Raw genomic sequence first — 16,075 nt, 5'->3', positions numbered from 1 at the left:
GTACAATTTTATTGTATTGTAACCAATTCATTTTATCCTCACGGAAGATGGCTTCAGATAAAATAGATTCCAGTTCAGGGACAATAAAGTTCGTCTTTGACATTGTATTGTTTAGAATTCTTCAGAGTTGTATTCAATGCCAGTTTTTATATACTTTTATATATTTGCTCCCACTGTTAGATTTAAAGGGTAGGTTTAGGGTAACGCTAACCCTACCCAGTCTAAATAATCATAACCAGTTCATGCTTAAATTAACCACAATTCAAATTTTAGTCCTAAACTTAACCAGCTCCTCAAAAAATGTGGTTCTGCCATCTGCCTCATTAGTACCAGGCTTTGGTGTATGACAAGGTCAGTGTTTATGCTAGAAACAGCCCTAAAGAGGTGGCAAATACAATATATATATATATATATATATATATATATATATATATATATATATATATATATATATATATATATATATATATATATACATATATGTGTGTGTACATATATGTATATATACATATGTATATAGTATGCGCATGCGGAGGGCCGGACGTTGTTTTGTTGCATTCCTGCGGAGCGTTTGAACTTTGACCTGGTTGTTGCATTCCAGAGAGGCTTGTCCTGCAGCAGCAGCACCACCACAGTCAGTCCAGCTCCCTCCCTCACTCACTCACTCCCTGCTCCAGTGCTACACGGAGACGATGGTGTATGTCGAGCTCGTTTAAGCAGCAGATCACTGGGCACCGTCGTGACAGTTGGCAGAGACGAGCGCCACATCGCAGCATCGTCCCGAGCTCAAAGGAACGTCTCGTCTCAGCTCTCACCTACAACGTAGTTAGCCATTTTGCTAAGCAGCTAAGCCGCCATCGCATTGAGGTTGCTTTGTAGACACACAGGCAGCAGGCTAACCCGCAGACACCAGCGCAGAGGAAATGAAGGACAAACAAAAGAGAAAGAAGGAGCGGACCTGGGCTGAGGCAGCTCGCATGGTAAACCATCCAATTTTCATATTTAAATAGCCGCAAGTGATCTACGCGTGAATTAATGACTAGTGATGGATCCAGATGTGTTGTGGCGTTTGAATATTCTCCTCACGACCACAGCCTGGTTTCTGCTTTAACGTAGCTACACACACACTAACACATGAGTGCTAACGTAGCCCACAGGCTTCGAGTGAAATTGATAAAGTGAGAGGTGGTGTTTTGCATTTGCAGCACGTCGTTCTGACTGTTAACATAAACCGCTACGCCACGCAGCAATGCTAACGCTGGTTAGCAACGCGAACACACACCTCCCCTGTTTTGAGCTCTTTGTTTGCTAGGTAGCAAACGAGCTAGTGCTATGCTAATTATCAGCCGAGCAATCAGTGTCGCGACACCGTTTCCACGGTGTGTTTTACGTGCCGTATGTGAGCAAACCTATCCCTGAGAGGTTAACGTTAAACCGTTAGTGGTTAGTGAACCGTTTAACACGATAGAGGAGTAGCCAGCTAATGTTGTGGAGCATTGTGTTCGCTAACATTAGCAAAGCTAAAAAGCTAGCGTTAACCCATAGCTCGGTTGTCTTCAGAACCTACATTGACATCGAACGGTGCATGAAAATCACAGCTCAGCTGTTTATTTAAACCTCAGATCATGTTTATTTAAATTAGCAGTGCAAGCAACATGCATATTGAGAGGAGTGGATTGAATCAGCTGTGATTTAAACGTTACACACTGCCTGGAATAGGAGTGATAGATTACGTTATCTATTTAATATTGATAATGTGGCTACATGTCATTTAAGTCGTTCGTGTAGACCTGCGGTCATGTAGTTTGAGGTCAAGGGGTTCAGGTACCTGGGCTCAGTCTCATTTCATGTAAATCAGGCACAATGTTGATTACAACATTGTGTTTTATATGCATAGGAAATCATGTTCATTGTCTCTTTTCATTAGCAGGGTACAATGGGCTTAATCCCCAAACATACAGCAGGTGTACATAGTCTTCTTCGACTCGTTTTTCCATTCTGCACTTAGGTGTGCACCCACAAGCCCATACTGATAATATAAATGTTATTAACAACAAAAATGTTCCTGCTGACATTTGCTGTGGCTCTTCTCACTGTGGCCACGTCCATCTTGGTCTGTTTAATCATGATAGAATTGCCTTCTGGAAACTACATGTGTTTTTTTTCTAGCCTTTTTTTGCTTTGTTTAGGTGCACCCAGATGATTTCATGGCATAAATGTAAGCTTTTTGAGCACAATGCTTCCAAACATTTCATGATCGCAAATACGTTGTTTATTTAAAATACATTGCTCCAATAATACACTACATTTGTGCTATTTTTGTTTTGAATGTGGTTTCACCTTTAGTAGATTTATATTGTTTTGGAAAAAAACAAGTTGTGCAGGTGCTTTAGCAGGTGGTGGAGTATGGGTGAGGAAAGAGTCATTGGATTTGGATAATGTTGTAATTTGATGCATGTTGTGTGAAATTGATGAGATGATTCACAGTCTGGCTCACACAGACTACTGATTTAAAAATGTAAGTTCAGTTTTGACCAATGTATGTTGGCAAATCAAAACAACAAAATAATGCTTCTTTTGTTTTTAAGGCAAACATGTTTGCAAATTAATTGAATTCATAAGTTTACACTAATTGGCAGTTTTGCTATTTTCAGTGGTGGAACAAATGTAAAAGCTTACTCAATTCCTAATGATGCAGATATTTAAATCAAATATACACAGGAGGTGAATGAGGTTCAGTTTTTGTTACTTGCTACAGCTCAGTGATTTGGATTCTGATCAAACAAAGACACATGTGGTGGATTGAAACATGTCTTTAGCCGCACGCTTCCACCACCCCATAGCGTTGACTGAAATCTGTGAGCTTTTGCACAGTGGGTCCTCCATGCTGCAGCTTGCACAGCAGCAAAGCGAATGAGATGCTGCTGAGAAAGCTGCATCTCAATGAAACAATGCAGGTCTTTTATGTTCTTTGGGCTGACAGAACATATATGTGAACCGTATTGGAAGTAAGTTTTGTAGCCCAACCCTTAAACCAGGTTAGCCCCACCTAGTTCCACTCTCAGGAATAAAATATCAGCGTTTCCTTTCATTCATCCAGCATTGGTGCACCTTCACTGCTAGATTGAGCATCACTGCTAAAATTTAACACGGTCAAAGATGTAAAAGACATAGATTTATTTGGAAGTCTGAAGTCTTCATCAGTGATGTCTGATGTAGCAGGACCTGTGAGAAGGTCATTGGTTATTTTGCCCAGTGTATTTTGTGCTATGAAGTTTTCTAAATCCTGACAAAACATATTCAAACAAACCAGTGCTGGACAAAGAGTAATTTGATTCAATTTCGGATGTAGATAGATGGTGGAAACATCTGGGTCAAGATCTTTTTTTTTTTAAAGCAGAGGTTTCATTACTGCAATCTAAATCCTCTCACTGACTCTGCTTCTTTTCTGGTGCAGTGGAGAGGCTGCCAAATTAAAGATAGTAGCGTTTAACGTTTTGACACTGAGATGATCAAATCCTATACTCTGTATCTAATGCAGTTATTTGAGGGACTGAAAGCCGATTTGTATCCTTTCCATTACAGACAAAAGCCAGATGTTACTTGGCTTTTGTGGGTTTTTGAATAGCTGCAAGTCTTTGTAGAATCCATGTAATTTTACACTCGTAAAATATCCCGCTCAATACCTTTTTTGATTACTACTCCATCCTCATTTTGTAAATGTTTATATCTTCCTCCTTCCTGAACCGCAGAACATTTTTGTCTGATGTTTTCCTTAATGAACTGCCTCCTTTTATTCAGAGTGTTTATGTCCGTGTGGTAAAAACATATTGGATGTTTTCCAGGTTTTGGAGAACTTCTCTGATGCTCCCATGACTCCCAAACAAATCCTCCATGTCATCCAGACAAAGGGGCTGAAGGAAATGCGGTCAGACTCATACACACGTGCACACAATTATTTGTAGTAGTGCATGCTGCTACTATTAAAATATTAATCAAAGATTTCAATGTTTAGGCTAAAAAATGTGTATCTGTCTAACTAACTAATGGCTTTAGACGTCATGTTGTTTGAGTTTCTCAGGGTTTAGTTTCGCAATTTTTGGGTAAAATCATAGCTTAAAGAAGGCTTTCATTATCAAACATGAATTATGCATGCTAAATTGTTCTACACTCTGTTACTATTGTCAAAGGAAAATGGGTAGTTTTACCATTTACTCCCATTTTGGATTTTTTTTATTAGTAAGTGAACCTAATACACCATGTATTTCTCTCTCTCTCTCGCTCTCCATTCACCACGGAACCTGCTGCTGACCAACAGAAGGTAAGTTGTTGGACTATAACCATGTTCCTTTCTGTAATGACTTGTCTTCTGTAACTGACACCTAATTTTTCATATTCTGTTGTATTTTATCGATCTTGTTGATGCTCAGAACGTTCATAACTTTACCCCGTGCTGGGAGAATATCTGGTGGATTTATGGGGAAAGTCACTTTAAACTGATTTGTTGTATAACGTCAGTTGACATTTAGATTGCAAGAAGCATTTGACATTCCCTGTCAGTCAAAAGTAAAGCCTGTTTTTAAATAAATAAATAAATAAAAATGATGTGATTCCCGGGCAGTACATTGTGAGGCACAGTGCCCTTGTTTTCACAGGTGGATATTAAAATGTCGGGACATGTCTCATTCCACCACGCATACTGATTTTGTCCCGGCTGTAATATAAAACATGTTAATTTTTACTGTCTATCACTCTGCTCTGTTTCTGTAATGGGGGGGGCGGCGTTACTACAGCATTAACATGCAAATAGCCAAAAATGATACAGACGGAGTGATTATGTGACGCGACACTACATTGTCTTCCTGAAGTAATTTTGTATTTCGCTGTTTTTGTCTGGTGCCCCCCTCACAGTGCAAACGGCTGCACCACTCGTAGTGTACGTTTCTATGAACTGCTGAAGCCCTTTGAGTAAACGGGTGCACTAGTTTAAAAATCAAGAGTATCACATGTTTTATTCTGTGACTGCTGTCGCAACTTGGTTTCAGCTGTCTGGTGACAGGTGGCATTGCGGCAATTTGTTGCTAATAATACATGTAGTTAATGGAGCTGAGGGCACTGTACAATTGCACTGTGATGGTGGAGAGACCATCGGTTAACCTCGACGAAGAGTATTGAGGGGAAACTGAAACATCTGCACCATGCAACCTATGTCAGGAAAATGTAAACCCAATGTTAAAAAAAATTTGAATCACATTTTTGAGGAGGAAATGTTTGAATCTGTGGAAATTGAAACCTAATTCCAACGTGAATTGATTATTTTGCTCTTTGTGTCTTGTCTTTTTGCGTCCGTACATGCATACGCAGTGGCACAGCCCCTTTGGCCTGCCTGGTCACCATGCTGCACTCCCAGGTAAGGGGAGACCGAGTCAAGAACAGCATCTTCTTCAAACTGCCTGGACGGATGAGCCTGTTCACCCTGAAGGTACTTAAACATGACTTATAAATCATGTTTATAATCAAGCATGATCCAGCTACTTTGTATTCATCAGTCTGCTTGTCTGCCAAGGTCACACAGTGTCTGAAGTCAAGTCAAGTTTATTTATTCAGTATATATATGAAAACATCATCTCACTTAAAGTGGCATACACGCACAGCTAATGAATGAACAATGCAAGTTCTGATTAACGTAATTAAAGTAATAGGGGTTCAAATAAACAATTTACATAAACAGACTCATGAGACAAACTCAGACTGAACTAAAAGTAATAATAATGGTTACATGTATGTTTAAAATCTTAAAAAGCTAAATACTCTTTGGGTTGCGGTTTAAGAAAAGGTTTCTGTCGTGATGAAATCATCAAAAGCTTTGTAAACGAATGGTAGAATTTTGTGTTTTTTGATGGATAAACGGTGTAGATGAGCTTGACCATTTCAGTGTTCAGTGAATTTGATTATTGATCGTAATGATGAAGGTCCTTCTAACTTTGCATTCTTGACCCTGTAGAAGAACGCCCTCCAGTGGACAAAGACGACCTCCGAGTCTGAGACGGCAGCTGAGGGAGCAGGTAGCACAGCCCAAACAGCGTCCAGCAGCAGCACTCCTACAGCAGGCACAGCCGTCGGCACCTCAGATGCTGCAGAGCAGGAGAGCTGTGACTCCACTGAGACCGCTGCCGCCAGTGGAGACAATGATGGTAACGCCACACTATACACCAAACCCACCAGACATTTTTCCTATTGGGTTATTCTAAATGTGGTCATCGTTGTGCTAAGCCAGGAGTACACAAGCCCAAGTGGCTCAGCTCTCTTACAGTGAGCTATTTATAGGCCATTGTCTGTTTCATTCACCTTGGTTGCATATGAAGGTTTTGGGGTTACTGATGTAATCGCAGAGCCACATTTGTCCTTGGTGTTAATGTAAACCATGACATTCAGTTGAATGTCATGAGAGTTGAAGCGATGCAGTGCAGTCTAACTACCCCAGACTGTTAGGCTGCAGTGGATATGGTTTGGTGAGATGCAGCTGTAGGCGACCTACACATTATAATAGAAACATTCTACAGGAGACAGTGTTTCCCATATATGCACGTAGCAGTGGCGGGCCGAAAATTCCTACTGTCTCGAAGCAGCGTTTCTATGAGCGAGGCCCACTGTGACCCGCTGTCAATCTCAAATTACTGACAGATTACTTCAGAGATATGTTAGCCTAAATATTATTTGGATGGGATTGAAATGTTAGGAGGGCCTGAGGGTGGAGGGAAGGATTGTGATGGGGACAGAGGAGGGAGTGGGAAGATGCATGTGTTGGAGGCACAGACCTTTTAGATTGTTCTTGTATTTGTGTTATGTGATTTTACTGTATATGCTTGGTTGTTGATATATTTTTTTTTGTTAAAATTATTGTCAATTTATGCATTCACTAAAAGTGTATTTTCCTAAAGTTTGAGACACCTCACAGCTAGGCAGACATTTTCCCTGCTCATTACTGTGCACAAATGTACTTTTATGCACTTAAGCCTAAAGAGCCCCTCTGGTGCTGGCAGACACATAGAAACCCCCCCAGCAGGTTGCACTTTGCTCTTTGCTTTTGCACACGAGTGAACACTCACCTCCACTGCTACAACTCCATCCTAGGGGAAACACTGGTAGAAACATTCTTGTAAGATGTTTGAACAGTTTTTGGATCATTTAACTGTAGAGGGGCAGATTAACCCGTAGTCCTTATTTTTTAATACAGGAGTAACTGGGGATCTGACTTCCTATTTTTATGCAGCACTTCCGGTGTTTGTTTCCTTCACCTGTGAATGGAGCGTGTTTGCTTTCTCAATGTCGTGGGAAAAACTCAAAACAATTGATAACAAATGGAAATAGAAAATCATTTCCACATCTGTGTAATATTACAGAGTAGGAGGATGACATGAAGAAGTGGGCTCTTACAGAGTATGAGGATATTTTTAATTATGTGTTGTTGGTCTGTGTTGAAGGTGAATGAATGAAATGAAATTAATAAAAGCAGGCAAAATACCCCAATTAAACAATAGTATCAACTGTTACTTGAGACACCAACTCAGCATGAACAGCACTTAATCTTAATCCACTTTATTGCAGCTTTTTGTTGCCAAGCCACTTCTCCACAACCGTATGGTCTTCTGTAGGTTTATATTCAACAAAGTGAAATGAACAGACATTGGAAAGCTTTTGTGACTTCTTCAAATTTAAAGTTTTAAAGTTCACACGACACAATGCCCGTCTTGTTTGCAGCCAATTATCAAATCAGTCCCGTTCCATTGAAACCTTTCGCTTAAACCAACTGTTACAACAATTCCTGATTGCATGAAGATTACTCGTTACACAACTACTAACAGGAAGTCTCTCACAAAAATAATAGCGGATGTCAACTTCTGTCTAAAATAAGGTCGAGAGCAGAGATGAGGAAACACATTGATAAGGAAAATAATTACTTGTTGAAGCCCTAAACGAATCGGGTTTTGAGGGAGTAACTGTAATAATATGACTGAAATGAATTGAAATATTTTACTCGTGTTTGTGGAAACTAATTTTATTGTAACCTGGCTGTCCAACACTGGCAATGATGTGCAAAAATACTGTTTATGACAAACCAGTGGATGTTTTTTTAAAAGTAGCTTCTGCTCAGATGGAAGCTACTTTTCCATGATCGCTGGAAATTTGTTAAAGCTTGCTGCTAAATGCTGTCAACTACATGTGTGGTGTCTTCTCCACTGTATAGCTGTGGTGTCAATGTTGGAGTCTCTTTATCTGTCAGAAGAGTGTGTGAGTGAGTAGTTGTCTGACAGTATTTTTGATTCACCCCCTTAGCCTCAGTGGATGAAAGTTCCTCCAGTGCCTCCTGCTCTACAGAACCACAGCCTCCAAGCAACCAACCACAGACCCGTCTGAGCCGGTCAGCAGGACAACAGGGACGCACAGACACACAGCAAACCCAGCACGCTCAGACCAGACTAAGCCGTTCAAGACAGGTCAGCAGCATTGAAGCCTTGTTTCCAATGTACACAATAACATTGCTTAATAACATTATATATAACGTCTCTTAAGTCAAGGATTTGAGAGCAGGTCCTTTTTTTTTTTTATTAAGGCCTGCACACATGACGAGAACCAGTTCAAGAGAATCTGCCAAAGCTTTGTCGTTTCAGCTTTTTATTTCCATGGAACCAGCATTTTGGGAGCTATAAAATCTATATTTGGAAAACGGGTCCCAGAGTGAAAAAAATCTCAAAATGCCACCCTTGCTTTTTGGTGTATACAACCAATATGCAACTTTGAGGACAAGATGATGTCATGGTCTCATCCCTCTCTCTTGCTCTTGCATTACCACTGTCTTTGTTGTCATCTTCTTCTACTTGTGTTTGGAGTTAGTTTGGTTTATTTACTTTATATTAACTTTTGTTTTCTTTCCTTCTTCCCCCTGGCATTTGTCTGTTTTTGTGATTTATACATTGTGTATGATTCAAATAAGGCTTTATTTAAAGTTTGTACATGACACAAGGTTTTTGTGCCACATCATCATCTCCATTTTTGGTGTATTTCTATAGCAGCATTACAGTGCCTTATATAGGCCTGTTATATGTACTACAGTGTTTAGATTAGGGTTTTTTTTGTATTAATGAAGACATTTCTTGAGACAGTGCCATGTTTCAAACAAATAGCCACAAGATTGTAATGGGAAGGTTCTATTTCTGTGTGGATAAGGCCAGAGTCATTACGTAACCCCCCTCATTTCATATTTTTTGAACCAGATCCGTAATAGACAAAGCTGCTAACATTATTTCTGTGAACTTATCCATCTCCTTGTGTTTGTCTACAGTCTGGGAGACAGAGGAAGAAAGCAGTCATGATGCCTCGCGTTGTCCTCACACCTCTGAAAGTTAATGGAGAGCATGTCCCGTCAGGTAAAAACTAAATTAACACCACACCAACCACCAAGAAAAACCCATAGAATGGAAGCCATACAGTTAAAACGGCAAAGGTTTAGTCTAATCTTTTCACCATTTATCTATGGACAACAAATCTCTCACCGCCTCCTCATTGTAGGCTCTATTTACACTGCAGGTTTTGATGCCCCGACCTGCTTACATTGTCTTTCAAAAGTGACTCGTATCTGAAATCTGCATTTACTCAGTTTGACATTTGCTGTGATAATGTGCAGGGTGGGCTGAGCTACTGACCGGAAAATGGTTCGTAGGCCAAATTGGATGTATAGAAAGTTATTTTGAAATCTAGTCATCCTTTCAGTACTGAGGAGAGAAGTATTTGGATTTTTCTGTATGTCCTGTACATATAGAAAATTGACAATAAAAGTCTTTGAATCCTCACCCCGAAGGCTTAAAAAAGGCATGAAACTTCAGCATAAGTGCACTGGTTTGAGACACCAGTCAAAAGGATCATGTGATTGTGGATAGTCTCCATGTGTGTTTACATAATTGCCACAGTCTCATTTTTAAGGACGTACAAATTGCTTTGACAGGAGAATATATGATCTCACCACTCCGATGGCGAAATACACGTCTGATTCAAATCTGATTTATTTACTCGTACAAATGAGACCTGAAACTGGCCCAATGATGGATTCAATCCATGTGCTTTTTTTCCTGTTAACCTTTATGTCTCACATCTGATTTGTGCCACATGGGAGGATAAAAATCTAAATAGGGTCACTCCACCTCATGCAGTGTAAAAGCAGCCATTGACATAAGAGGTTTTCTTTATAACTTCGTATTCATATGTGAAGGGAACCTGACGATAGTTTAATTTGAGCAGCAGATAAAACTTGCGTTGCACTTTTTCAGGACCAATGAAGAGGAGTCGAGGAGGAGTGGACGTAGACTTTGAAACACCGGGCTCCATCCTGGTCAACACCAACATCAGAGCCCTCATTAATGTGCGGACATTCGCAGCCTTTCCCACACAATCACAGCAACAGTTGCTGCAGTTGCTGCCAGAAGTTGACCGACAGGTATGTTTTTCTGATTTTTATCAGGGCGATGAGATCACATTCAACTTTGTCATTACTCAAATACAAGTTTCAGTTAATGAAATGAGGTTTGCATCTCACAAGTGCAACAAGCAGAAACTGCAAGAATATGTATATATACATATATATAGATAGATAGATGGATAGATAGATAGATAGATAGATAGATATGTATTTGTGTGTATATGTATATATATATATATATATATGTGTGTGTGTATATGTGTGTACATGTACAGAAGTAGATTTTTATGCAATTGTTGGGTATACATGGATGGGTGGTTTAGTGGGATGTTCTATGAATAAGTATAAATATATAAAAAAACTAATATGAATATAAATGAGTAACTTTCCTGCCATGCCCTCTCTTTTTGCAGATTGGCCCGGATGGTATGGCCAGACTGAGTAGTTCAGCTCTCAATAATGAGTTCTTCACCCATGCCTCCCAGAGCTGGAAAGAGAGACTGGCTGAGGGTAAAAGAAATGTTCAGTTACTTTTAACAGACTTGAAATCAGAGGAGTTTAGAACATTGCTCTGAATTTCATCTAATTGTTCAGATATTTTCATGGAATTGCAATATTTATGTCAGCCATAGAAAATGAGTATACATATCGCTCTTTGTTCTGTTTAGGCGAGTTCACCCATGAGATGCAGGTGCGTTTCCGACAGGAAATGGAGAAAGAGAAGAAGGTGGAGGCATGGAAGGAAAAGTTTTTTGAAGAATACCATGGGCAAAAGTAAGAGTCCGTCTATGTGAATTCTTAGTCATGTTGGAGGTTTTGACTTTCTTGGGGCCATAAGATGACATTTATGCCACAACATTAACACCACTGACTACTGTTATCGTTGTGGCTGATGGGTTTGGATATACACACATTTCCTGCACATGTAGTTAAGATAGATGCATCTTTCACAGCCAATGTAATAAGCATTGTTTTTCCATGATGTCCTAACATGATGTCTTTGAAACTGTAGGTCTGGCTTGACACGAGAGGAATCCCTAAAGCTGACCATGAGTGAAAGCAGTGAAGTTGCAGCTACTGTGCTTGATAGTGATGTGGCTGTGGTGGCAGCGCCCAAGAGACGCACTGTGGGACGGCGGAGGAGAGATGGCAGGATGAGGAGACGTACACGGGCTGACTTGCGTCGCAGAGCCCGCAGGACCCTCTGCAAGGCCGCTGCTCCGGCCCTGCCGCCCGCAGAAGCCACTGAGGCCAGTGTTGCAGTGGACATCTCAGCTGTCACTATTGGCTCGCCCGTTTCTGAAAATACAGTGGTTCAAGGTGAGGTGGTGCTGCAGGCTGAATGCGGTGTGGAGCTTCCAGATGAGACGGCCCCTTTGGATCCAAAGCCCTCTCCCAGTCCAGAGCCAGTCATTTTGCCAGCTCCTACTCCCACTCCCACTCACACTCCCACTCCTACTGCTACTCCCACACCCACTCCCACTCCTACACCTACTCCTACTCCAAGTCCTACCCCTACTCGCACTCCCACCCCTACTCCTACTCCCAGCCCCAGTCCCAGCCCTGCTTCCACCAGTGCAAACGAAGAGCCCGAAGTTACAGCCCGTCTGCTCCCCGAAGAGACAGCACCTACCCTGGTTTCCACCTCCTCCCCTTCTTCCTCCTCCTCTTCTGTTTCATCTGCCTCTTCACCCGCTTCCTCACCCTCCTCACCTTCAGACACACAGGGAGCTTTTGCTGCAGGCCTGGACTCATCGTCATCCTCCTCAGCATCTTCCAGTGCCGCAGTTGTCGCCGATCCCTTGGATGATACAGCCTCTGTGGTCACATCCATCACAGGGGGAACCACCACCAGCAGCCGTGACAGCAGCCCTTCAGCCAGCCCAGCCAGCACTCCTGTACCCAGCGCCCAGCTCAAAGAGCAGAAGAGAAGGCCAGATGAGAGTCAGGCCTTCTCCAGCTTCCCCGAAAAGAGGCCGCGGCTTGAAGATCGTCAGTCCTTTCGTACCACAATTGACGGTGTCCGTTCAGAGAAGCCGCAGCCGACAACAGAGGAGCCCAAGGTGCCGCCAATCCGGGTACGTGTTTGTTGTATAACACCTTGCACAAAAACTATTGTTTTAGTGAGGGTTACTCACTGTCTTTGTGTCTCTGTCCCAGATCCAACTGTCCAGGATCAAACCTCCCTGGGTCAAAGGGCACCCCACCTACCAGATCTGCCCGAGGATCGTGCCCCCCGGCGAGGGCTCGCGGCGGTCGGGGACGGGGGGCGCACGCACGCTGGCAGACATCAAAGCCCGCGCCCAGCAAGCCCGGGCCCAGCGCGAGGCCGCTGCTGCTGTTGCAGCCTCTACCGACAGGGCAGGGCCGACGGGGGTCAGGCTGCGGACTTCTGCTGGGCTACCGGATAGCAGCAATGGACGAAGAGCACGAGAGCATCCAGGACCTATCGAGCCCGGAGGAGGAGGAGGAGGAGGAGGAGGAACCAGGGGAGATGGTGAGATGGATGAGCAGGGAGCGTCTTCGGGCTCTAATTCATCTGGAACACAATTACTGCTTCTCAATGTAGACCCCACGCCCCAACCCTCCCCATCCCTGTCCACTACCTCAACTTCCATGTCCATGGAGCCCCCACAGACACCAAGTCCACCTCGAGAGGAGGCTGCTGGAGGACCAGACGTTGTTGAGGAAATAGAATCATCATCAGCCAGTGCTCATAGCCCCTCTAATGGGCTAAGTGACAAAATGATTGACTCTTCCTCTCCAGAGTCTGACACTGTAGCTGAGTCTGTGGCTGACCAGCCAACAAGGCAAAGTCCGCGACCTGAGTCTGCTGCTGCCTCTGCTGCTCCTACTGCACCACCCTCAGAGAGTGCAGCCATGGGTTGCGGAAAGCCGACTCTTGCCCCAACTTCAATCCCAGATTCTCTTCCTAGGTTTGGGGCTCAGGGTGTGGACGTTATTCAAACACTGGCCAGCTCCTGTCAGCCCAGAGAAAAGGAGCAAGTAAAGGAAGTTGGAATGGGTAGTGTCATCCAGCATGGTTCTCACCATGTGGATCCACAGGAGCCTCTCTCTCACGCAGCTACAGAGAGACGGCTAACCCCGCCGCATATGGACTGTGGGATAGAGAAAGATGATGAGGCTGGGACACACAGTGACTCAACAGAAACTGCTTCAGACTGTGAGAATGAGAGCCAGGAGGATGAGCAGCACCCTGACCAGGACTGGTCCCCGCCTCGAAGTACCCAGAGAAACAGTCAACTGGTCATCTGCAGCCCTTCTCCCCAGAACCAGCAGCCAGTCATCCAGGCCCATGTGTCAAGTCGACAAGGACAGACCGTCATTCAGCCTTGCTTCCCCAACAGCTTGCAGAGTCGACCTAATTCTCAGGACCCCTCTGTCCAGACACAGGGGTTCAGAGACGGCAATGTTGTGGTCAAAATGGAACCTGTAGACGATTTTGGGGCTTCTAGACACAATTCTGCCGAAGAAGAATGTCGTGAAGCCTTAAAGCCTTCAGCCTCTCACCTGTCCACCACATCTGCCTCCAGGAGACAGGCTAGCTCAGCCAGACCTGTCTCCAGTGTGGAGGCCAACAACCCTTTAGTCACTCAGTTACTGCAGGGCAGCCTGTCCCTGGAGAAAGTTCTACCAACGCACTCTGCAAACAGACTGGAGATCAGTCGCTTGCCAGGTCCACACCCAAGGCCACCCATTTCCAGGACCCCCGGGCCTCGCCACAGGCCTGAGGGTTCAACACAATCTCCTGCACCAGAACTGAACACAGTCTCTCAGAGCCACAAGTCTCCAACAGCCCGCACAGTGTTGTGCCTGATGGAATCTCCAGCCTCACAGTATCAGTCCCAGCAAGCCCCCGGTGCTGTTCCAGTCATCACCCCTCTGCCACCCTCCTCATCCTCCTCCACGTCTGTGTCCTCCAGAACTAAGTCAGACATTAGTGCTCAGACTTCTGTGGAGTCCGCAGTCATCAAAGACTCTCGTGGTCCTCAGCCGTCACCAGGAGCCATTCCGGACCGGGCCCAGCCGGCTCACCGGACCATACCCAATGGCCCATCTCCTACCCATGCAGACATCTGTCCCACTGAGGTGTTGCCCACTATTAAGATCAACTGGCGCCCCCCACATTCTCAGCTGCCCCACCATCTCCAACAACAGCATTCTCCAGCATCCGCCGTAAAGAATGAAGTCACTTCGCGGCCCTCTTGCCAGGCTCTTGCCAAATCTTCCCCCATTATACCCATGAGTATTACCAAAAAGGAGCCTGTGAGCGTCATGGACAGTTTCCTGAGCGGAGGCGCGATGGAGGGACTCCTCAACATGGAGATGACTTTAGCCAGAATGGCAAAGAAGGAGCACAGCAAAGCTTCCTACTCATCTGGCTCCCCCTCCACTTCCTCTTCTCCCTCACCTTCCTCCTCCGCTTCCTCCCTTCCCTTCCAGCTGTACGGGAAACTGCCCAAGCAGGCGGGAAGTGTAAGCTACACAGCCAATGTGTCAGTGATGGACAATAATGGTTTCACCCGGAGCATGGCCGATGGCATGCTCCAGCTCCGCCCCCGTTTGGCCTCCAGCCAGGCCACGCTGAGCATCCAGGCTTTCACCGACGGTGCGACTGAGGAGGTGGCTCTCAAGTGCTCGTGCCGCCTTAAAGCCATGATCATGTGCCAAGGCTGCGGGGCTTTCTGCCACGACGATTGCATTGGTCCCTCTAAACTCTGTGTTTCATGTCTGGTGGTCAGATAGCATGTTGCCGTCGCAGTGAACTGTAGAACTGTATCTGTACAGTGTCAGCTGCAGGACTGGGGGCTCCGGAGTGTACAGAATCCTGAATAGGTCAGAGCACACAGGAAGAGCCTGAAAGGCAGCTCGCCTTGTATAATGACTGGTCTGTATTTTTTTTGTTGTTGCAGATTTTCAGATTTTTTAGTTGTATTGATATTATTATTATTATTATTGTTATTGTTATTATTATTGTTATTATTATTAATATTGTTATTGTGAATTTTGGGGCATGATTGATTGTAAATTGTGCCTTTTTTTTGTTTTCTCTCCTCAAAAACATTTACCTCATCTTATCTTGCTCCACCTGTCATCATTTGGTGGCCATTATTGTTTTGGTCCCTCGTTTCCTCAGAGAACAGGGACGTATTGTTGTCTCTTTGCTCAAAGAAGTATTTTTTTAACCATTAAAATGAGTAAATTAATTTGTTTAACTGTTGGCTCATTTCTTGGTTCAGTTAAACTTCAGTTTTAATAAAATATGGCAACCAAATTAAATGGTCTTTGAGTGGTGAGAAGCTAAATTAAACCACTGCTTTAATACTGTTTAATACCAGTTCTAGATTCTCATTTTTTTTTTATTAAAAGCAGCTTATTTATTAATGATTTCTTATGAATAACAAAAGTCACTTGATCACACTGAAAATGTTTATTCTGTAAACTCTAATTTGGAGAAAATATCTTACCGTGATTGTTCTGGCAGATTTTGTGATTTGATTTGCAAAAACATGATGGTGGATTACCACATGAAGTCCAATTGAAGATTTATGGATTGTTTCCTTTTCAAAAATTTGCTTA

At 43.5% G+C, this 16,075-nt stretch overlaps 1 protein-coding gene across 1 annotated transcript; it reads left to right on the top strand.

Moving 5' to 3' along the window:
* Positions 1–618: 618 nt before the first annotated feature.
* Positions 619–15,702, top strand: asxl1 (ASXL transcriptional regulator 1). The gene is made up of 12 exons (XM_044038362.1): positions 619–980; positions 3,846–3,928; positions 4,319–4,321; positions 5,365–5,482; positions 6,005–6,194; positions 8,338–8,498; positions 9,344–9,428; positions 10,326–10,492; positions 10,888–10,984; positions 11,143–11,248; positions 11,487–12,552; positions 12,635–15,702. The coding sequence occupies exons 1-12, from the start codon at positions 924–926 to the stop codon at positions 15,239–15,241; spliced, it is 4,740 nt and encodes a 1,579-aa protein (XP_043894297.1). The 5' UTR covers positions 619–923; the 3' UTR covers positions 15,242–15,702.
* Positions 15,703–16,075: the final 373 nt, after the last annotated feature.

This window comes from Solea senegalensis, linkage group LG11, assembly GCF_019176455.1.
Source record: "Solea senegalensis isolate Sse05_10M linkage group LG11, IFAPA_SoseM_1, whole genome shotgun sequence".
Taxonomy (NCBI): Eukaryota; Metazoa; Chordata; class Actinopteri; order Pleuronectiformes; family Soleidae; genus Solea; species Solea senegalensis.
The sequence above is the reverse complement of the archived record's forward strand: the minus strand, read 5'-3'. Positions and strand labels throughout refer to the sequence as shown.